The sequence below is a fragment of the Anolis sagrei genome, chromosome 2 (assembly GCF_037176765.1).
Source record: "Anolis sagrei isolate rAnoSag1 chromosome 2, rAnoSag1.mat, whole genome shotgun sequence".
NCBI classification, from domain to species: domain Eukaryota; kingdom Metazoa; phylum Chordata; class Lepidosauria; order Squamata; family Dactyloidae; genus Anolis; species Anolis sagrei.
In genome coordinates, this window is record NC_090022.1 from 264,544,596 (window position 1) to 264,569,520 (window position 24,925).

At 41.1% G+C, this 24,925-nt stretch overlaps 1 protein-coding gene across 1 annotated transcript; it reads left to right on the forward strand.

Moving 5' to 3' along the window:
* Positions 1-345: 345 nt before the first annotated feature.
* Positions 346-19,977, forward strand: F2R (coagulation factor II thrombin receptor). The gene is made up of 2 exons (XM_060761636.2): positions 346-672; positions 14,606-19,977. The coding sequence occupies exons 1-2, from the start codon at positions 588-590 to the stop codon at positions 15,796-15,798; spliced, it is 1,278 nt and encodes a 425-aa protein (XP_060617619.2). The 5' UTR covers positions 346-587; the 3' UTR covers positions 15,799-19,977.
* The last annotated feature ends 4,948 nt before the right edge of the window (positions 19,978-24,925 follow it).

Sequence of the window (24,925 nt, forward strand, 5' to 3'; positions counted from 1 at the left end):
TTTGGAAGTTTTTAAGCAGAGGCTGGATGGCCATCTGTCAGGGGTGATTTGAATGCAATATTCCTGCTTCTTGGCAGGGGGTTAGACTGGATGGCCTATGAGGTCTCTTCCAACTCTTTGATTCTATGATTCTCTCCTTCCCTCTCTCTCCCCCGCCTCCTTACTCCCCGCCTCCCTCTCCCTCTTTCCCCCTCTCCCCTCCCTCTCCCCTCTCTCCCTTCCTCCCCCTCTCTCTCCTTCCCTCTCCCCTGCCCTCTCTCCATCTCTCCCTCTACCCCCCTCTCCCTCCCTTTCCCCCTCTCTCCCCCCCTCATCCTCCCCCCACTCTCTCTCTCTGCCTCCCCCATCCCTCCTCAAACCCCGGATCCGTTTTCCAAGGAGAGGGTCGGGTTTCTCTCCCCGCCGGGGCTGCGGGGCGGTGCCCAGTCCTGTGGGCCGCCTCCTCCTCCCTCCCTCCCTCCCCTCCTCCCTCCTCGGTGTGTCTCTCTCCTCCGCCTGCGTTTCCCTTCCCGTGGCCGGCGACTCCTCCGAGGACCGCCGCGGGGTCGCCCTTGCCTTCGCTCGCCGGTCTCAGCGGCAGAAGCGCGATGGCCATGGGGCAGCCCCGCTTCCTCCTCCTCCTGCTTCTGCTGGTGGTCCGCCCTTCGCGCTCCCTTCCCTTCGGATACAATGGTAGGTCCGAGAACAGAGAAAGACGGGCTTAGACGGCGGGTGGGCGCCGCAAAGAGGGCTCCGGGTGGGGGGCGGTTCCCAGCACGTTTCCTGAGCTGTTTGCGAATTCATTCTGCACCTACATTGGGGAATTAATGCGGTTCGACACCACTGGAACTGCCAGGAATTGTTAGGAATTGTGGGAGTGAAGTCCAAAACACCTGGAGGGAGGGCCCAAGTTGGCCCAGGCCTGTCATAGAATCGCAACCAATTCAACAAAGTTTTGGAGTATAACAACTACTTTCAAAGCAAGTACCACACAGTTAAACAGGAAATAACGCTTTCAAACTAGAAACTGGTTTCCCCCCCTAATTTTGTTCCATAGTGTTTGATGAAGATGTTAGGGCAGTATTTCTCAACCTGGGGGTCAGGACCCATGGGGAGGTCATGAGGAGGCTTTCAGGGGGTTGCCAAAGACTATCAGAAAGCACATATCTCTGGTAGTCTTAGGAACCCTTTTGGCAGAGAAGGCTGAAGATCTCTCCGCCTGTTCTTTAGTTCCTTTTTGGTGTTGGTGAACTACAACTCCCAGAATTCAAAAACAGTCCCGTCCCCCTCCCCCCAACCCCAGCAGTTTTCAATGCTGGGCATGTAGGTAGTGTGCCCAGTTTGGTGCAGATCCATTGTGGGTTGGATTCAGAATGCTCTTTGATTGTAGGTAAAGGTAAAGGTTTTCCCCTGACATTAAGTCCAGTCGTGTCCGACTCTGGGGTGTGGTACTCATCTCCCATTTCTAAGCCAAAGATCCAGCGTTGTCCATAGACATCTCCAAGGTCATGTGGCCAGCATGACTGCCGGAGCAGTACCTATTGATCTACTCACATTTGCATGTTTTCAAACTACTAAGTTGGCAGAAGCTGGGGCTGACAGCGGAAGCTCACACCGCTCCCCAGTATCGAACCTGCGACCTTTAGGTCAACAAGCTCAGCAGCTCAGCGCTTTAACACACTGCGCCACTGGGGGCTTTGATTGTAGGTTAACAATCAACTCCCAAATGTCAAGGTCTATTTTCCCCAAATTCTACCAGTGGTCACATTTGGGCATACTGAGTATTCATGCCAAGTGTGGTCCAGATTCATCATTGTTTGAGTCCACAGTGCTCTCTGGATGCAGGTGAACTACAACTCCAAAACTCAAGGTTAATGCCCACCAAAGCCTTCCAGTATTTTCTATTGGCCATGGGAGTTCAGTGCGTCAAGTTTGGTTCAGTTTCATCATTGGTGGAGTTCAGAATGCTCTTTGATTGTAGGTGAACTATAAATCCCAGCAACTACAACTCCCAAATGACAAAATTAATAAACCCCACCAGTATTCAAATTTGGCCGTATCTGGTATTTGTATTAAATTTTGTCCAGCAAATGAAAATACATTCTCCATATCAGATATTTAAATTACAATTAATAACAGTAGTAAAATTACAGTTATGAAGTAGCAACAAAAATAATTTTATGGTTGGGTGTCACCACAGCATGAGGAACTGTATTAAGGGGTGGTGGCATTAGGAAGCTTGAGATCCCCTGTTCTATAGGATGAAACCATACAGCTAAAGTGGTATCAAAGTGATAAAACTTCTAGTCATGAGTGATGTTTCTATCAATATGTACCACTCATGATACTTGTATGTTATCTTTGGAAGCAGAGGCAGTATCTGTTCCTGGGATACTTGGGTGGAAGAAGAACAAAGAAACAGAAAATAATTCCAACAGTTTTATTTGGCATAAGCTCAGTGTGCAGCATGAAGAACAGTTTGTGTCAACTGCATCTATTTTATTTGTCATGGAATTTGACATGTTTTGAACCCATGCTACATCTGAAGAAGTGGGCTTGAGCACACAAATGCTTGATGCCAAAAAACACTTGCTGGTCTTTAAGATATAACAAAACTCTTGGGTTTTGTGCTGAAACTTGTTAGCATAATGGGGGAAAACTCCTCGAAACATTCTTAAAATGGCTGGGAAAATGCTGTTGTGCACACATCCTGCTTGCAGGCTTTTTGCAGACATCTGTTTGGTCATTGTGGGTACAGAATGCTAGATTAGATAAGCTTTTCTTCCTCTTGCATTTTGCTCCTTAGGACATAATTTCCAGAATACTTGGGTGGAAAGGAGGGATGAATTCCCACACAGTTTTTAGGCTCCTTAAGTCTCATGAACGTCACATAGCAGATAAGCTGCCATTCTCCATGAATGTGGTCTAAAACAGCAGCATTGAAGGAAATGAAAACCATTATTTGCAGTTCTAATAACTTTCCTTGTGGTTAACTTTTTAACTTTGAATTTTTTAATATGAGTAACTTGTTAAAATATGTAATGATATAGCCTTGTTAGTGTGTGTCAATATAAAAGGATATACAGTCATTCCTCCACTTTCAGGTGGTTAGGGTTGCAGATCTCCTGCAAAACTGAGGAAAATGTAAACATCTGTGGTGGGAGGGACAACCACTGTGATGGAGGAGGCTACCCACTCTGGTCCCAGAGAGAAGAGGAGGAAGCATGTTAGCACAGGCATTACTTCCCTTACCATGCAGATTCTCCCCTGCAATTGCTCCTTTTCCTCTTACCTGCATGTCTGTTTAACACAGGCAAAGGGAGGGGGGTACTGCCCTAAACAGAAGCACGTGGTATGCCCACCTCCTAAATGACCTCTTGTTTTATCAAAGCCAAAGGTTCCTTTGGGGGTGGGGGATTCAAAGGCAATGGATACACAAGTGTTTAAAACTACAAGCATCAGAGAACGACATATAAATCTAGCAAGCTTACTCCCCAATCAGCCCATCGGGAACCCCAGTTGGAACGATGGTGAGAGATGCCCATAGCCCAGGCATGGGCAAACTTGGGCCCTCCAGGTCTTTTGGACTTCAGTTCCCACAATTCCTAACAATTCCTGATTTGTGTAAGCTGGTGAAGGAAGGAATACATACATTTGTGTTAGCCACAGAGAAAGGATGACATATTTTGTACAACGAGAATGGAAGTACCGCAATCTGTTGGAAAAGGAATAGATTTAATAATAATAACAACAACAACTTTATTTTTATACCCCGCCAGCCATCTCCCCTAGGGGACTCAGGGTGGCTTACAAGGGACACGCCCAAGATTATAATTAAAACACACATGTAAAACACTTTAACCAGCTAGAACATCAGATAAAACAAATAACAACACAATTGAAAGCAATATAAAAACAATACGGCTGAAAGAAACATAGCTGAGGTACAGATTCAATGAGTGCAATACATTTTTACAGGAGCGCAGGAAAGTGCAACAATACATTTCTCAATTTCTTCTTTCTCCAGTGAATTTGGTAGTAATATTGCTTTCCTCCCTCCCTCCCTCCCTCCCTCCCTCTCTCTTTTCCATTCAGATAAACTTTTATTCTGTTTTTTCTTGCCCGGCAAAGGAACTTGTGCTTTATTGTCCAGGGAGGACCACTGACTGAAAGGTCGGTGGTTTGAATCTGGGTAGTGGGATGAGCTCCTGTCAGTCAGCTCCAGCTTCCCATGAAGGGAAAGGAGGGAAGCCTCCCACATATCCAGGAGTCCCCTGGGCAGTGTCCTTGCAGACTGCAAATTTGCTCACACCAGAAGCAACTTGCAGTTTCTCAAGTCGCTCCTGACACACACACACACACACACAAAATAATTTTGCCAATCTGGTCACTTTTATGGACTTATTGACAAGGATGATCTACTGTGTGAGAAAGTTTTCACTGTCCAAACATATTGAAGATGAACTTTAATCCAAGCTCTCTCTTTGTTGACACTGTAGATGTAGGGAGGAGGAGGAAATCTTTACTGATTGCGTATTTTTCTCTGTTGTTGCTGTACTTCTTCCAGTGTTGAGAGATGAGCAAAAAGCTAACTTAAAATGTGTTTTTGATGAGTCATTTTATCACCAATGAACATTTTGTTTTTCTAGGACGGTTTGTAGGGTAAACTAAACTTTATCTCAGTGTTGTATTACATCTTTGGATATACAAGTGTTCCAAGGTTAGGGATTTGAGTTTAGTTTAGTTTAGTGTTTTGTTGAATGTCAAAAAGGGAGAGAAAGACCTTTGATCTCAAACTGAACCTTGATGATGTTCCTTGGGATAGCAAATCCAATCAAAAAAAGATAAGAAGGGTAGCTCTACAGTGGTCTTGTTTCCTGTCATTGACCGATTCTGACTGGCTTCCTGTTAATGAGCGCAAGGCAAAGCATGTTGAATCTGTACTTTAAAGCAGGGATGAAAATCATGTGGTGTCCCAGATGTTGTTGTTGTGCAAGTCCCAGAAGCCCTAGCCAGCATAGTTGATGATGTGAATGCTAGGAATTGTAAGTTACCATCTGGAAAATCAAATGATTTCCAGCCCTTCCACAACTAGGAATGCTTTAGAGGTGAAGTCTTTACTGGGTTGGATTAGATCGCCCTAAAGCTCTCCACAATTATTTTACAGTATGCTAGTGAACAGCTTGCATGCCCATAGGGTAACAACATATCACTGGACAGTAGAGGCAAAAAGAGATATAATATCTATACACATAATAAAAGTAAAAAAAATGTATGTATGTGTGGCTGGGGTGTCCGCTTACACATATAAGCTCCTACTTCTACAAATAGCTATAACTCCCACTACTCAGGAGACTCAATTGACCTGGACATTTTGGAGTTGTAGGTACTGGGATTTAAAGTTCACCTGCTGTCAATGAGCACCCTGAACTCCACCAAAGATGGAATTGAACCAAACTTGGCACACAGAGACAGCATGACCAGCAAAAAATACTGGAAGTCTTTGGGGAAAATTCACCTTGATTTGGGGGTGAGGGTTGTAGTTTACCCTGCAGTCAGAGAGCACACTGAACCCCACCGATGATGCATCTAGAGGAAACTTGCCCAACATAACAAACTTGAAGTACTGCTGCCCTGGAGACCAGGACGCAGAGCAATGGCTTCAAACTACAGGAAAGGAGATTCCACCTGAACATTAGAAAGAATTTTGTGACTGTGAGAGCATCACATCAGATGACCACCAGATCTACTACTGCGGACAAGAGGAACATCGAAGAAATGGAGTAGCCTTCATAATTAATAAGAAATTCGCTAAAGCGGTGCTTGGATACAACCCAAAAAATGACAGAATGATCTCAATTCGAGTGCAAGGAAAGCCTTTCAACATCACAGTGATCCAAATATACGCCCCAACCACAGCTGCTGAAGAAGCAGAAGTAGATCAGTTCTATGAGGATCTGCAGGACCTACTGGATAATACACCAAAAAGAGACATTATTTTCATTACAGGAGACTGGAATGCCAAGGTGGGAAGTCAAATGACAACTGGGATCACAGGCAAGCATGGTCTGGGAGAACAAAATGAAGCGGGACGCAGGCTGATAGAATTTTGCCAGGAAAACTCACTGTGTATAACAAACACTCTCTTCCAACAACCTAAAAGACGGCTTTACACATGGACTTCACCAGATGATCAGCACCGAAATCAGATTGACTACATCCTTTGCAGCCAAAGGTGGCGGACATCCATCCAGTCGGTGAAAACAAGACCTGGGGCTGACTGTAGCTCAGATCACGAACTTCTTATTGCTCAATTTAAAATAAAACTAAAGAGATCAGGGAAAATACACAGACCAGTTAGATATGATCTCACTAACATTCCTAGCGAATATACAGTGGAAGTGAAGAACAGATTTGAAGGACTAGATTTAGTAAACAGAGTCCCAGAAGAACTATGGACAGAAGTCCGCAACATTGTTCAGGAGACGGCAACAAAGTACGTTCCAAAGAAAAAGAAAACCAAGAAGGCAAAATGGTTGTCTGCTGAGACACTGGAAGTAGCCCAAGAAAGGAGGAAAGCAAAAGGAAACAGTGATAGTAAGGGGAGATATGCCCAGTTAAATGCGCAATTCCAGAGGTTAGCTAGAAGAGATAAGGAACTATTTTTAAATAAGCAATGCATGGAAGTGGAAGAAGACAACAGAATAGGAAGGACAAGAGACCTCTTCCAGAAAATTAGAAACATTGGAGGTAAATTTCAGGCAAAAATTGGTATGATAAGAAACAAAGATGGCAGGGACCTAACAGAAGCTGAAGAGATCAAGAGAAGGTGGCGAGACTATACAGAAGATCTGTATAGGAAGGATAATAATATTGAGGATAGTTATGATGGTGTGGTGAATGAATTAGAACCAGACATCCTGAGGAGTGAGGTTGAATGGGCCTTAAGAAGCATTGCTAACAACAAGGCAGCAGGAGACGACGGGATCCCAGCTGAACTGTTTAAAATCTTAAAAGATGATGCTGTCAAGGTTGTTGTTGTTCATTCGTTCAGTCGTCTTCGACTCTTCGTGACCTCGTGGACCAGCCCACGCCAGAGCTCCCTGTCGGCCATCACCACCCCCAGCTCCTTCAAGGTCAGTCCAGTCACTTCAAGGATGCCATCCATCCATCTTGCCCTTGGTCGGCCCCTCTTCCTTTTGCCTTCCACTTTCCCCAGCATAATTGTCTTCTCTAGGCTTTGCTGTCTCCTCATGATGTGGCCAAAGTACTTCAACTTTGTCTCTAGTATCCTTCCTTCCAGTGAGCAGCCGGGCTTTATTTCCTGGAGGATGGACTGGTTGGATCTTCTCGCAGTCCAAGGCACTCTCAGCACTTTCCTCCAGCACCACAGCTCAAAAGCATCGATCTTCCTTCGCTCAGCCTTCCCTATGGTCCAGCTCTCACATCCGTAGGTTACTACAGGGAATACTATGGCTTGGAATAGGCGGATCTTTGTTGCCAGTCTGATGTCTCTACTCTTTACTATTTTATCGAGATTGGACATTGCTCTCCTCCCAAGAAGTAAGCGTCTTCTGATTTCCTGGCCACAGTCTGCATCTGCAGTAATCTTTGCACCTAGAAATACAAAGTCTGTCACGGCCTCCACATTTTCTCCCTCTATTTTCCAGTTGTCAATCATTCTTGTTGCCATAATCTTGGTTTTTTTGACGTTCAGCTGCAACCCGGCTTTTGCGCTTTCTTCTTTCACCTTGATTAGAAGGCTCCTCAGCTCCTCCTCGCTTTCGGCCATCAGAGTGGTGTCATCTGCATATCTGAGGTTGTTAATGTTTGCTGTCAAGGTGATGCATGCCATTTGCCAGCAAATATGGAAAACACAAGAATGGCCATCAGACTGGAAAAAATCAACTTATATCCCCATACCAAAAAAGGGAAATGCGAAGGACTGCTCCAACTTCCGTACAGTGGCCCTTATTTCTCATGCCAGTAAGGTAATGCTCAAGATCCTGCAAGGAAGACTCCAGCAATACATGGAGCGAGAGTTGCCAGATGTTCAAGCTGGGTTTAGAAAAGGCAGAGGAACGAGAGACCAGATTGCCAATATCCGCTGGATAATGGAGAAAGGCAGGGAGTTTCAGAAAAACATCTACTTCTGCTTCATTGACTATTCTAAAGCCTTTGACTGTGTGGATCATAATAAATTGTGGCAAGTTCTTGGTGGTATGGGGATACCAAGTCACCTTGTCTCTCTCCTGAGGAATCTGTACAAGGACCAAGTAGCAACAGTCAGAACTGACCACGGAACAACAGACTGGTTCAAGATTGGGAAAGGCGTCCGGCAAGGCTGCATCCTCTCACCCAACCTTTTTAACTTGTATGCAGAACACATCATGCGATGTGCGGGGCTGGATGAATACAAAGCTGGGGTGAAAATTGCTGGAAGAAACATTAACAACCTCAGATATGCAGATGACACCACCCTGATGGCCGAAAGCGAGGAGGAGCTGAGGAGCCTTCTAATCAAGGTGAAAGAAGAAAGCGCAAAAGCCGGGTTGCAGCTAAACGTCAAAAAAACCAAGATTATGGCAACAAGAATGATTGACAACTGGAAAATAGAGGGAGAAACCGTGGAGGCTGTGACAGACTTTGTATTTCTAGGTGCAAAGATTACTGCAGATGCAGACTGTGGCCAGGAAATCAGAAGACGCTTACTTCTTGGGAGGAGAGCAATGTCCAGTCTCGATAAAATAGTGAAGAGTAGAGACATCAGACTGGCAACAAAGATCCGCCTAGTCAAAGCCATGGTATTCCCTGTAGTCACCTACGGATGTGAGAGCTGGACCTTAGGGAAGGCTGAGCGAAGGAAGATCGATGCTTTTGAGCTGTGGTGTTGGAGGAAAGTGCTGAGAGTGCCTTGGACTGCGAGAAGATCCAACCAGTCCATCCTCCAGGAAATAAAGCCTGACTGCTCACTGGAGGGAAAGATACTAGAGACAAAGTTGAAGTACTTTGGCCACATCATGAGGAGACAGGAAAGCCTAGAGAAGACAATTATGCTGGGGAAAGTGGAAGGCAAAAGGAAGAGGGGCCGACCAAGGGCAAGATGGATAGATGGCATCCTTGAAGTGACTGGACTGACCTTGAGGGAGCTGGGGGTGGTAACGGCCGACAGGGAGCTCTGGCGTGGGCTGGTCCATGAGGTCACGAAGAGTCGGAGACGACTGAACGAATGAACAACAACGAGAGCTGTTCAGCAGTGGAACTCTCTACACTGAGGTTTGGTGGAGGCTCCTTCTTTGGAGGCTTTTAAACAGAGGCTGGATGGCCATCAGTTGGGGGTGCTTTGAACGCGATTGTCCTGCTTCTTAGCAAGGGGCTGGACTGGATGGCCCACAAGGTCTCTTCTAACTCTATGATTCTGTGATTCTATGATAGAGTTTCTCAGGATTAATCTGGCGTGATGTGAGTTGTAGTTCACTCACAACCTTATGCATTTTCTACAATTAATTTTTTTTACTTTTTCAAATAACCTGGGCAACACTGGGTACTGAAGCTAGTATACAACCAATAAACAGTTAAAACCATTTAAATAATTAAAAATCTATTACCATATCTAAAACTCCTTGGCTCAGCCATCCTGGGCTGTTTTTATTTGTGTTAGGTCCAGGAGCGTTGTTGTTTTGTTTTGCTTTAACAACAGGAGGGGACATAAAAGTAACTTAAAGTATATGTCTTGTTTTTTATGACCTCTCCAGGACATATAATGGCCCGGGAGAGGCAAACATGTGCTGAAATTTGTCCCCAGGCCCCCAGATGACACTGGGGAGCAAACAGCTTTTTTAATTCCAGGTACCCCAGGGCCATGAAACCGCTCTGAAAGCCACATGTTTCCCACCCTTGTTTTAAGAGAGCAGACTTTTACTAGTTGTCACCAGGAGGATAGCATCTGCTCTTTAAAGAGAGTTCATGGTTATATGAGACAAACAGAAGTGCAAACCCAAGGGAACAGGTATCAATACAGATCCTCTTCCCTGTTTTACTATTATGAATTTATATAAAAAGGGTAAGGGCACACGTGAAAGCCATTATTAAGGTCAAAACAGTTGAGGAATGGAGGTCATAAACTACACATACCTGTTCTGTTTCTATAGCGACACTAACCTGAGTGCTATATAGGGTGTCGTAAAATAAATCATATAGATTCAAGCTGAACAGGAAGTCTGTCTGTGTAAATTCTTTTTACCAGTATTTGTGTTTCAAGAAATTGCTCACACCAAACACTTAACAGGTCAGACCTTTTACATTGGCTGCAGCATGCTTGAGATTATACCACAAACTTTGTCTCCTCGATGCGTTGTCGAAGGCTTTCATGGCTGAAATCACTGGGTTGCTGTGAGTTTTTCAGGCTGTATGGCCATGTTCCAGAAGCATTCTCTCCTGATGTTTTGTCCACATCTATGGCAGGCATCTTCAGAGGTTGTGAGGTCTGTCTGCTAAAGGCAAGTCTGGGTGTTGCAATTGGACACCTTGATTAGCACTGAATAGCTTTGCATCTTCAAAGCCTGGCTGCTTCCTGCCTGGGGGAATCCTTGTTGGGCGGTATTAGCCAGCCCAGATTGATTCTTGTCTGGAATTCCCCTGGGTTTTTTTTTTGGGTTTTTTTTTGGAGTTTTTGCTCTTTATTTACTGGCCTGATTTTAGAGTTTTTGAATACTGGTAGCCAGATTTTGTTGATTTTCACGATTTCTTCCTTTCTGTTGAAATTGTCAACATGCTTGTGGATTTCAACGGCTACTCTGTGTAGCATGACGTGGTGGTTGTTGGAGTGGTCCAGCATTTCTGTGTTCTCAAATAAAATGCTGTGCCCAGGTTGGTTCATCAGGTGCTCTGCTATGGCTGACTTCTCTGGTTGAAGTAGTTTGTAGTGCCTTTCATGTTCCTTGATTCTTGTTTAGGTGTTGCATTTGTGATTATAAATAGCTGCCATGTGTTATAATTAAGTTCTGGTTATATCACAAAAGGATGAGAACATCTCCACATAAATTAACAAAAGTAATATAATGTATTGTGTTATCGAAGGCTTTCATGGCTGGAATCACTGGGTTGCTGTGAGTTTTCTGGGCTGTATGGCCATGTTCCAGAAGCATTCTTTCCTGACGTTTCACCTGCATTTATTCTTTCCTCATGTTTCGCTGAAATCTATGGCAGGCATCCTCAGAGGTTGTGAGGTCTGTTCAAAACTAGTCAAGTGAGGTTTACATATCTCTGGAATTTCCAGGGTGAGAGAAAGAACTGTTGTCTGTTTGAGGCAAGTGTGAATGTTGCAATTGGCCACCTTGATTAGCACTAAATAGCTGTGCAACCATTAATTTATTGTACAATTTGACCTCCAGTACCTACGGTTTTGCCACCCACATCCATGTCCCCTCTAAGAACTGTCTAGATCCCAGGCAATTCTATTGTATTCTTCCATTTTTAACCTTGAATTTTTAATACCATTGATATTTAATTCTCTTTTAATGTTTGTATATCTGTAGATTTTAAATTGTATTGAAATGCTTTTATATAAGCTGATTTGAGTCTCCTTCTGGAGAGAAAAGTAATAATAATAATAATAATAATAATAATAATAATAATTATTATTATTATTATTATTATTCCAGAAGTTACTGTGTACTATCACTGGATGACCTAGTAAATTTCTAGAGAAGATGCCTCTCTGGGAATATTCTGGTCCTCCAGTATGATTCTGAAATGAAGTGGTTCATTTCAGTAGGGCTCACTGTTATCCAGGTTCCTGTTTCCATGCTAAATAATAGTCATGATCTTGGTACAGTCTCTTAATACCTTATTATTTTGATCAGTTGTTTACATTTTAATGCATAAGAATTAGAATATTTTTTCCTAATGTCAGGCAGCACTATCCGCAGCATATCTATTCAGAAGTAATGCCCATTGAATTTTAGTGATAGATAAGTGATATACAGATATTTGTAAAAATCCACCTCAATTATATCTGAAGTGGTTTCAATATTATGAGTAATCAAAAGTAAATACTTCTCTGGTTAGAACCATGCACTAAATTCTATTGTCATTTCACTGTAGAAAGAATATGCTGTTGTCATAAGCACATCTTTTATGTGGAGTTTTAATAACTAAATGATGGGTTCCTGTTATGGGTCACCTGGTCTGTTCGATCGTGTGTACATCTGGGAGTCAGATGCACTGATGTGTCAACATATTTTAGGTAATATGGTATGTTATTTGATACTCATTTGTTTAAGAAGGAATTATCAGTGTTTAGCTTTAGCTCCAGCAATTACAAGTAAATATTTTTAAAGAACTGAGTGAAATCATGTCAGCCTATCATGTCTTAACCGTTTCACACAAAATATATGTGTCGCTCTGGGTTCCATACCTCTATCTTAACCACACTTATTTAAGTAAGACACTTAATTTAATTGTGTCAGAGCACTTGATATACAACCAGTTTTGTAGTGTAGATTCTGTATAAAGGCTTTAATCACTTCTATGAAAAATGTGATGCAGATCATGTTTCTGCTTCTCCTGCGCTCATTAGGACCACAAAGCACAGCTTGCGTCACACTGAACTTGCTTAGCAGTGCAATAATACTTTGTGGCTGCTGAGAAGTCATGTGATCTATTCTTAATCTCTTCTTTTGTAGTACAAATGCCATTCCTGTCAATGGCCGGAGCTTTGCTTTCATAGCTATTCAGTCGCTTGATTGGTCTTAGTTTAGTCAACAAGCTGACTTGCAAATCCCCTTAGGGAACATATTCTGCTATTCGGTATTTCTCATGGGCCCTGCACAGTTCTAACCTTTTTTTTTTCCCACAGTGAAGAGAGACTGAAGCATGCCTCCCAAAGGAGAGACTTCTTTTGTGAAGTCATATTGGTTACCATGTTTTTTTGTTTGTTTGGTTGCATGCTGCATGTCATCGTCTAAAAGGATGTTGCCCAGGGGACACCCGGATGTGTAATGAACCTTTGGGGAGGCTTCTCTTATGTCCCCAACATGCAAGTGTGGAGAAGAGCAAACCACACACCACCTATTACAATGCAGCCTGAGCCCTGCCACATGTACAACATAGGACTTCCTTATAGCAACACCAGAGGCACTCCAAGTGGACAGCTACTGGTCAAAGAACATTTAGTATTATGCCAAGTTTTTAACTTTGTGTTTTTAAATGCATTACAACTGTACCCTCAATTCGCTTCTGACATGATAAATAAACAACCACAATTTTTAATTTTCATCATTTTCCTTGTACCTCAGGATATTGGTCCTTCTTTTCCCCTTCCTAATGACAGTATTCTCATACATTAGCCATAACTAATGGCGAAAGACTATTGTCAATACACTTTTCTTCCCTGTCTCTTCTCATATACATGTAACTTGTCAACTTGACTTATAGCACCATCCCCAGGCTGATGGAAATCCTTCATGCTTCCTACTATGATTAAGATTAATTAGCCAATCCTTAACCTCTCATTAGCCATCTTTCCCAGCTCCAGGGATGCTTTTGGCTGTTGAGGTATGTAGACTCAGTTTCACAGAGACTTCTAGGGAAGTAATATTTTGAGGCTATGTGAAGGAGGTGTAACTGAATATCCAAAATGATGTTGATTGGCTAGGTTCCTATATAACACTTGATGCTTGACATCTCAGTTGCTATTTCAAAGGCTATGGAAAGTTATATCCTTCTGTTACTCAACATGAAAAGCATTTTTGAAATTTGAATTCTTGCACTTTAAAAAATCTAATTAGTATTTTGTGAATAATAGGATGTAACTGGGGGTCGTGGTAGTGCAGCAAGTTAAACTGCTAGCTGCAGGAAATCTGTTTACTGGAGGGTTTGCAGTTCAAAGCTGTTAGCCCTAGCTTTTGCCAACCTAGTAGTTTGAAAGCATGCAATACAAGTTGATCAATAGGTACCAACCAGGCAGGAGGGTAAAAGGAGCACTCTATGCCGACATGCTGGCAAAACACGATTGGAAATGTCTATGGACAACAGGCTCCTCAGTACAGAAAAATGGAACAACAGCACCTCCCCATGGGTGAAGTTGAGTGTCTCCTCCAGATGCCAGAGATGAAAGGGAAAGGCCTTTACCTTTGTCAATGTATTGTATGTTGATATTGTTCACTGTGTAAAAGCCATTGAATGTTTGCCTTGTATCTGTATTCTGTAGTCTGCTCTGAGTCCCTCCGGGGAAATAAAGCAGAATATAAAGTGCATTATTATTATTATTATTATTATTATTATTATATGTGAAAATTAGGTCATTAGGATTTCAAACCTAATTTTATTACATAATGGTATCAATCTATCTAAGTGACCAAACAAATGAAAAATAAGTTTACTTGTTATATATGCCAACATGCAAATTACTTTAAAGTTTCTCATAAATGCATAAGAAAATGAAAAGGACAATAAAAGGAAATGACATGATTATAATATAGATGATGTACCAAAAAAAGCTGTAATGTCAGTATATTTAGGTGGAAAATAGAGAATTTCAGGTGTATCTTCTAATTAATTAAAATATATTCTGATGTCTGTGTTTATTTAATTGCCACACCTAATTATTATATTCTTATATTAGATTTCCTAGGATGTCTTCTCAAGAATGATAGCATGGCGCCACCACGATCTTTTCCCATGTCCAGAAGAAACGATTTTGAACAGATTTCATGGGACGACCCTGATGCTGAAAATGATTTCGACCTTGGATCAGGTTTTGGCAATCAGACCACACCAAAATTATTCTCTGTGTCTAAAGATACTGAAAGATACCTGACTGGTGTGTGGCTGACCCTTTTTGTGCCATCAGTCTACACTTTAGTTGCCATAGTGAGCCTTCCTCTGAACATCATGGCAATTCTTGTGTTCCTGATAAAAATGAAGATGAAAAAGCCAGCCATAGTATACATGTTCAACCTAGCTTCTGCAGATGTACTCTTTGCAAGCATGCTTCCTTTTAAGATTGGCTACCATTTTTCTGGAAACAACTGGGTGCTTGGTCCGGAAATGTGTCGCTTTGTCACTGCTACATTTTACTGCAACATGTATTGTTCCATATTACTGGTAATGGTGATAAGCATTGACCGTTTCCTGGCCGTGGTGTACCCAATGGAGTCTCTGTCATGGCGCACATTAAGTCGCGCCTCCGTGGTGTGCATTGCCATTTGGATTGTTTCCATTGCTGGAGTCATACCTCTGCTTATCACGGAGCAAACCCAGGAAATACCTCACTTAAACATTACAACATGTTATGATGTGTTGAATCAAGAGGATCTTGAAGGATATTACTTCATATTTTTCACAGTTTTCTCTTTGCTTTTCTTTTTTGTGCCATTAATTGTTTGTTCTGTCTGCTACATCTGCATCATCTGGCGTCTGAGCTCGTCCGACATCGCTGCAAAGCAGAGCAAGAAGACACGGGCTTTGTTTTTGTCTGTAGCGGTTTTCTCCATTTTTGTGTTGTGTTTTGGTCCAACAAATGTTCTCCTCATAGCGCATTACATACATTTTTCTTACAGAAGCTATTCGGGGAGTATCTATTTTGTTTATCTCCTCTGCATCTGCATTAGCAGTATAAGTTGCTGCATTGATCCTCTGGTCTATTATTTTGCCTCGTCCGAATGCAAACGACACCTCTGCAACCTGTTGTGCTGCAAAGTGAATGATGATCCCTGCAGCCAAAGCACCAGCGACCAGCTCATGATGCGGGCCAGCCGAAGGGGGACCTGCACCAGTACGCTTGGAAACAGCGTCTATAGGAAGTTATTAACATAAGCATTTGTGGACAAATGTATACTTGATGCTCTTGTGTTTTATGCAGCTCTGTTTTTTTAAAAGAGTATTGGCCTACACTCATTTTTCACATAATTAATGTGTGAACATAATGGGCTATGAATAGGAAGTTGAGAACTGTGACGTGGCCGGCTACATCCTGTTTGTATGAAAGGGCATGCATGCATATTTATGCACACATATTTGCATACCTACATTGACTGGAATCCTGTTGGTTGGTCATAGTTGGAGTTAACCTATTCAATCAGTTCTTGAATGCTGAGTTGACACATAAGTTAATCAGTGGCGCTGCTCTAGTTGGAACTAACAGAACAGTGAGGCCTTGGTATCTGCAGTGGTTTGGTTCCTGGACTTTCAATGGATACTAAAATCTGTGGGTGCTCAAGTGCCATTATATACTATAGCACAGTAAAATGCTTATATAAGATGGCAAAATCAAGGTTGACTTTTGTGTGTGTGTGTGTATGTATGTGTGTATGTATGTGTGTGTGTATGTGTGTGTGTGTGTGTATATATATATTCCATGGATGGTTGAACCCATGTATTCAGAGGACTGATTATAATCACAGAGGTATTTTTTTCCAAATATGCATTATATCCTTCCCTGGTATTTCTCTCGTAACCAAGAACAGAATGTTCAGTTAAGACAAAATTACGCTTATTGCAATGCTTTTTTACATTGCAGTGTTCACACATTTAGATATAGGGATGATTGTAAAGGACCAGATTTGGCAATATTGTTGAACTGTTGGCTAAACATGCCTCTTGTGACCCTAGTAGCATTTTGAATTAAGCTGTATAGCCATACCATTCACTGAGACAGTGCTATCCAGGCTTCTATTTTTAATCATTCTACAGTGTAATAAATGTTGATAACTGACACCGATAAATCATAGTACTATGAGTATAAAGTACAGCAGAATGCAAGCTATGCATGTGCTTATGTTTCTCTTTCCATTTGTGCCCTGAGCAGAAAAGTAAAGAAAAACCATTCTGAAACTTATCAGTTCTTTACACAAAATTCAGTCACCTTTTACCCTTTTGATTATTACAGTAGTGATTTAAAATAAGCTCTCATTTCAAAATATAGATCTTTGAAAGACTGGCTGTTCCAAAGCGGTTTCCAGCATATTCACGAAAAAAAAAATTCAATGTCTTACAAAACATGAAAACCTCACATAAAACAACAGTAGCATAAAACTATAAATTAAATCATAAAACATATCTATAAACGCATAAAGTGTAGCAGTCTCTTAATTCTAAAATATCTTCAGTGGAGAAATTTGCTCTGGAAAAGCTGTTTTCCCCTGAAATTGTTTGAGAACCCTGATTCTCCTTCTGTATTATATTCTATGTCTGTGATTTCAAGCTAGTTGCATTGGTAGCCTCCAATATGTGTTATATGTCTCTATTAATTTCTCATTAATACACCATTATTTAATAGCCTTGGACTCTATGAAACCAGAGTTTGAATATTGCCTCAGCTATGGAAATGAGGTATATCTCACATTTTTAAAGGCCTTACAGGAAGGCCACCTCTAAATAAATATTGCCAAGAAAGGAAGGAAAGTAATTAGTATACAAGTATTAGTATACAAGTATTAGTATACAAGTATTAGTATACAAATTAGTATACAAATATTTGTATTGCATTTAATTAATCATACAGTGTTTGCCATTCTCTGAGAAGAGATTGCTCTTACGTGTATAAGATCAAAGGCTCCTTGTATGAGCCCAGCACTCTTTATAGGATGGGAATTACCATTCTTTAGTACAAGATCAAAAACTTAGAATCCAACTTAGTTTTAATTTTTGGTTAGCACTAATGTATGCTTTCTGCTGTCATTATATATTAAATCTCATATGCCTTGAGTGAGCTTATGTACCCTCATGTGGCTTACCTTGTGTGAAATATTGATTAGATTTTTTTTTTTTTGTCGTGTCAGGAGCGACTTGAGAAACTGGTGTGAGAGAATCGGTGTGAGAGAATTGGCCGTCTGCAAGGACATTGCCCAGGGGACGTCAGGATGATTTGATGTTTTTTATCATCCTTGTGGGAGGCTTCTCTCATGTCCCCGCAGGAGGAGCTGGAGCTGATAGAGGGAGCTCATCCGCCTCTCCCCGGATTCGAACCTGTGACCAGTCGGTCTTCAGTCCTGCCGGCACAGCGGTTTAACCCACTGCACCACCGGGGGCTCCAATGAGGGCAAACAAACCGAAACTTAATCCAGACAAGACAGAGGTGCTCATGGTCAGTAGTAAGGCAGATCAGGAAATAGGGATCCAGTTTGTGTTGTGTTAACCCACTGCGCCACCAGGGGCTCTTATCGATTAGATCACATTATTGTTTGGATATCCAAACCTTTGGAGAATCAGAGAAAAGAGTAAATATTATCACTTAATTATATGTTAATATAAGTGGTATGGAAGAAGGTGCTGCTAAGCAAGGCAGTAATTTAAAACTAGTTTTACTCTACATCTTGCATTAATTTGGGTAGATTTCTAAAATGGGTGAAAATGCCTGAACATCCTTATTTAGTAAATACTTCTAATAGGCATTTGCTCCCTGGCCCCATGTACAGAAATTTCATTCAGTTTGAGGGTTTTTTTAAATGTAAAATACATCATGACTTGGCCATGTATCAACAGGGTGACACAATAGAAAGAATGATCATTAAATGAATCCACATTTGGCAACTATAAAGTAAAAAAAAAGTTATATGCCTTTAAGCTAAATTAAAGATGCTCTTCCTCAAGTTATAGTGTATGATTTATATTAAACTTTCATTTCGTATTTGCAAGAGACCAATCTATGCAATTTTGCATGTTACTTTTTTTGCAGTAGAATTGCATAGAATTACTAATGTGACAAAATGTAAAGCTGAAAGTACACAAAAGTGCTTGCTTTTAATCCCATTCCATGGTCATCTAAAAACCTAGTACAAGCATTCCCCAAGTTACAAACATCCAACTTACAAATGACTCATAGCTGAGAATGGGAGTGAGACAATCGGAAGTGAGAGAAATCTACGTCTAGGAAGGGAAATTCACTCTTGAAGGAGTTATCATGGGGAAAAGTTGTCTCAACTGAAGCTTTGTCACCAATCCTTGTTTCACAACAATCCAGTTTTTTCAATATCAAATTATCACAGGGACAGAAAATGAGATGAAATCTTCTGAATGGGCACACAAACGCTTTGCTATCCAAATATATAAATGTAATACTTTATTTGTATTTCATCCTATCTCCCTGAGGGGACTCAGGGTGGATTCCAGCAAACACAGACAATAGGCAAACATTCAATGCCTAGAAACATCAAACAAAGATAAAGGTAAAAGTTTCCCCTGTGGGCTCTGGTGCTCATCTCCAGCTCAAGGAGTGGTGCTCATTTTTATTTCTCAGCCGAAGAGTCTGCATTGTCCGTAGACACCTCCCAGGTCATGTGGCCAGTGTGACTGAAGGTAAAGTACCGTTTACCTTCCCATCGAGGCAATACCTATCGATCTACTCACATTTGCATGTTTTTGAACTGCTATGTTGGCAGAAGCTGGGGCTAACAGTGGGAACTCACCCCGTCCTGTTGATTCGAACTGCCAACTGTCAGTGAATTCAGCAGCTCAGCAGTTTAACCTGTTGTGTCACCATGGCCCCCTATCCAAAGACACACACACATATATCTGAAGTTACACTTCAAAAATGTACCTGTTCTGACTTACATACAAATTCAGCTTAAGAACAAACCTACAGAACCTATCTTGTTCATACCTTGGGGACTGCCATTAATGTAATTTAACCAGGGTGACAACTATGCAATCTCTTGAGTTCACAAGGCAATGATAAAAGGAATAGGAGCCATATACTTTTAAAGTTTATATTAAATTACTATTTTAAATCTTATTTTCCCAATTAAAAAGATTGACTTGGGAATAAATACATTGCTACCATCCATTTTTTTCAAAGTGGGAAAGCCCACATCAAATGTATTTCACACATAGTATTTAACTGTGCATTAAGTAAAATGTGTAAATATTCTACAGTTATGTACATAATATTATATATTTCTGATTTAACCAATAAACTATTACTGGTATTGCTTTTTTAGAGTTATAGAAGTTTCCTATTTTTGTAAACTGAAGGAGCAAATAAATTTACAAACTGTTTGTCGGTTGATTCATTGTGACTGTGTAAGGCAAGTTTAGCAACTGAATGTCAGTTCATTTACAAACAACAGCTTTGAAACAATGTACTAAAAGAGTTGAAATTTCTATCAACTTGCTCAAAACCTAACCATCTAATAACTATGCAAAATCAACAAATCCCAAGTGTTTAAATTAGTATTGGAGATAGATACCATCCTTTTGGTATTGAATAATCCTATAATAACAATGGAATAACACTGATGACAGAGACAGCAGATAGAAAGTTTTTTGTTCAAAAACCATTGCAAAATATCATTAAGGATACTGCATATACACATATATAAATCTAGTTAAAAATTGACCCAAAAAACCCGAGTCAATTTATCCGTAGGTTAATGCAACTATTCTACAGTAATTTTGTATTTTGAAAATATGGACTACAGATATATTTTAATGTGTGCATAAAACACACACATTCCATTCTCGGTATCATTTGGTAGGTACCCACCTCAGATGGCAAATGCTAGGAGACACAAAGCTATGCCAACATCTTGGATGAGTATGTGCCATTCAGTTTGCCCTTCCCCTCTTGCCCCAGTATATATTTCCACTCTTCCATATGCTTGGTGGTCTGGAGTGAAATTCATGTTGAAAATGGATGAAAATCCTGCCTGGAGGAGATAAATGTGTGTGGGCTTCCAAGGTGAGTTGGGGGCAGCTTTTGGTTAGTACTTGATTGGAACAGAATTCCAAAGAATGCAAGAATTGAAGTGAGTTACAATGGCATGTGCTGGGTGTGTGCCATTGTAAACCACTAGCAAAATGCAGGGGAAGTTTCCAATTTTCAGCTCACTACCACGTACAGACATTTTTTTTGTTTATTGCAGAAATGAAACTGGTCTGTTTAAATTTGTGCATATTTTCAATTTTTATCCCACAGAATGTAATGTATGGGAACAAAATGCCCTATACCATTTTGTTGTGAAGCATAATGGCTTGTGAGAGAATGGAGAGAATGGAGCCTCTTGCCTACTTGGACACTATTTGGAGGGGGCATCACATTCATGCTCACTCACTTCTTCCAGGTAAAACCAATGAGTGACATGAACACATGAAGAGCAGGGATGCAAGGACCTGTTGCCCACAAGCAGAGAGAATTCACTATACGGAGATATCCAAGGCCAATGGAAGAAGCATATAAACAGTATTAAAAACATCACAGATAATATTCTTTGGTTGACATACCAGTATCTGCTTCTCATACAAAAAGCTCCCTCTCTAGGCATTGCTGCTTGCATTCTTGTTCAGTGAGAAATAGTTCTGCAATGTTTCGCTTGCAGCCAGATGTACCAGGTATCCCTACCACAAATAACCTTGAGCATATAGGGGGAAATACATCTTACCTTTCAATATGAATCTCCATAAATCAAATGAAACACATGTTCAGACAACAGCTGATCAGAGTCTGGGTGGATTTCTAAATCTTGTTTGGATTGCTTTGAGTTTTCCGGGCTGTATGGCCATGTTCCAGAAGCATTCTTTCCTGCACATTTTGCCCACATCTATGGCAGGGATCCTCAGAGATTGTGAGATCTGTTGGAATCCAGGCAAGTGAGGTTTATATATATGTGGAATATCCAGAGCAGGAGAAAGAACTGTTTGAGGCAAGTGTGAATGTTGCAATTGGCCACCTTGATTAGCATTGAATGGCTTTGCAGCTTCAAAGCTTGGCTGCTTCCTTGATTATTTTCCTCCAGCAATTTTAATGAGTTGTAGTTCTGTCATTTGGCCACCAGAGAATGCCATAGCTTCAGTAAATGAGTCTGCCTCAGTGACTTGGTCTGCAAAACTGAGCAAAGGAAGTGCTGAGGGTGGCGCAGAAGAGGCTGCAATTAAAAAGAACAGAAGAAACTACTCAAGAGAATTTCATGGCTGAGATAGTGGGTAAATAAGAGCCACCACAGTCCACTTAAGGTGCAGATTTCAAAAGAAAGAGGCATGTTAGTTTCTTGCAGCATAAAGAGGAGAGCGAGGGAAAAAAGGAATGTCATTTAAGAGCCAGCACGGTCTGGTATTTTTAGCATTTAACTCTGATTCTGGAGATCAGGATCTGATTCCCTGTTCAGCCTTGGAACCCACTAGATAGCTTTCCATAAGCCACACTATCTCAACCTCAGAGGAAGGCAAAAGCAAGCCCTCGCTGAACAAACCTTACCAAAAAAAAAACTGTGATAAGTTTGAGGAAACACAACAACAACAACAAAACCTGTGGTAAGTTTAAAGGAACACAGCAACAAATCAATACCTTTAAGACTAACTAGTTTTTATTTTAGCAAGAGCTTTCCTCTCTCTCTCTCTCTCTCTCTCTCTCTCTCTATTTCACACCACTTATTTTGATGCAATAGAGAGCATCCAAAACCAACTGATTTTGCTACAGAAGGATTTTCCAGATGCAGATGCATAGATCTGGCCACCACTTTTCTTCTAGATGGCTAAGGGAGAGCACACCGGTCCTAAGAAGTGTCTTGTGCAGTGAGTGGGTGGGAAGCCCTGGCCCTTGAGCGCTCTAGCTGGAGGTCAGCTGTGACCTCTAGCTAGAGGCATGAATGGAGAGCAAAAGAGAGAAATTTGCCAAGAGGAAGGTGCATCAAGCCAACCCCGACCAGAAACCAATGCCCTCACTGTGGGAGAACATGCAGGTCAAGAATAGGGCTCCACAGTCACCTACGTACCCACCACCAGTACACTGAACATGGAAGACCATCATCCCCAGGCTACGAGGGATCTCCTAAATAAGTAAGAGTGGGACAGAAACTTTATGGCTGATATTAGTATTGCCAAGTTTTCAAAATAGCAAAAAAAGGATGACTGAGGTCAATGACATGCAGAATTGACAGATATGCTGTCAAATTGACCTAAGCAAGTTGGCAGTGCCAATTTGACCAGACCCATCAAATCGATGGAAACTTGAGAAGTCAACAGTTACATAAATTCCATGAATCCAATATTTTTATTCTAGGTAGGAAAAAAACAATTGGATTTAGAATTATATACACACATTAACAAATTAGGGGAGAGAGGAATTATATTCAACCTGAGAAGAATGATTGAATATCATAGCAGGCTGAAGTCATCTACAGTTGGCAGAGAGATACTTGTGACCTCAAGTTGTCATCCTTCCATGGCTCAATCATGAGTGGCTTCAGCATAATCACCCCCCCCCCTTTTTTTTTTAAAGCACCTTTCATAATGAAAAAAAAAACATCACTGTGCTTAGAAACTACCAACATTTTACGGCAAAAACAGGAGATGAAGTGATTTTTTCTCAGTTTTTTGCCAGTTTTTTCATGAATATGTGCTTTCTTATATTTCACCAGGGTGAATGTGTGCATGCCTGTGAAAGAGAGAGAGACACAAGGGGAAACTATGTGCAGAGAACAGAAACTGAGATGGAGCCAATGGAACCAGTGAAAGACATATAGTGGATAGAAAATTTGAAGATAGTGATGTTTAGTGATATATAGTACTGCCTCCATATCCACAGGGGGCATGCTCCTGGTCTTTGGGTGGATAAGTGAAACTAGAGAATAGAGAACCCAATCAACATGTTGAACTTGTAGCCTGAAAAAACAATATTGGATGACTTGGAAATGCCTAGAGAAACATATTTTGTTCAACATGAATTAATGAAACTACGGATAATAATCTCTTAGGTCCTTTCTATATTGTCCTATATCCTGGGATCTGATCCCAAATTGTCTGCTTTAAACTGGATTATATGAGTCTCCACTGCCAGTAAATCTGGGTTAAGATTATAATCTGAGATCAGATCCTGGGATATAGGGTCAGTGTGGAAGGGGCCTTAGATATATGGGTCAAAGAATATCATTAAAACAACGGAACATATTGATCTTACACATTAACAGGTTTGATATTGTTGGAAATGACAACCTTCATCAAGCCTTCTCTAGCAATGTGTTTGTCTATGAACTTGTTGCTTACTGTTTATATGTATGTTCTGATATGCAGCTTCCTTTACTCTGGTACCTGAGAAGTTGTAGGAGGAGCTGCAGACCACATGCTCTCTCTCTGTCTCTATCTCTTTGATTATGTGACCTGTTGATAGGTATTTTGTTATAAGAGATGCCCTGGCTGGCTGGCACAAGGAACCATCTCAAAGATATTTGAAACTGGAGTAATACTTGCATAATTATATCTGGTTGTATACTACAAGAGAAGATTCTATTCTAAAGGGTTTTTGTCTCTTCTCTGAAAGGTCGTGCTTTTCTAAAAGTTATGATCTCCAAAAGGTGTTTTTCCAAAAATGCTATGAATGCCATTTAAAAAAAAATGTTGTTGTTGTTGTTTTGAACAAAACCGCAAAAGTCTTGTAGCACCTTAAGGACTAGCCATTTTTGTTTAACATCAGCTTTTGTGGATTCTAGCCCATACATTTCAAGTAGCAGGGAGGAGCTCATGGAAACCTATGCCAAATAAAACTCGCAAATCTTTCGAAGTGCCAAAACACTATCTTTTGTTTTCTCTGTAACAAACGATCCCCACCCAGAACATTATTACCAAATTAAGCTGTTGTATCATTGTTGTGACAATCTTTCAGTGTATACCTTGTTCCAATATTTCATACCTTATCACAGATCAAAATATTCCTGAGTCTAGAACATGTCATTTCTCCAAGATGGTTGCAAGAAATAACCTCTGATCTCTTGTATATCTCCCATAATTCTCATTCTGTCTTGTAAAAGAATGTAAACAGGAGACATGCACAAAATATTTTGTGGAAATTCAGGAAAGCTGAGAAATTTAACAAATAATCTGTTTGATTCCTAGCTGCCCATGAGAAAAGAACCAGGAATGCAACAAAGCTTCCTACTCTCAGACTGGGGAGTCCTCTCCTTGGGACCCAAGTAGTTTGAATCCTCTTAAAATTCTTCCTCGCTTTTCCCAGGGA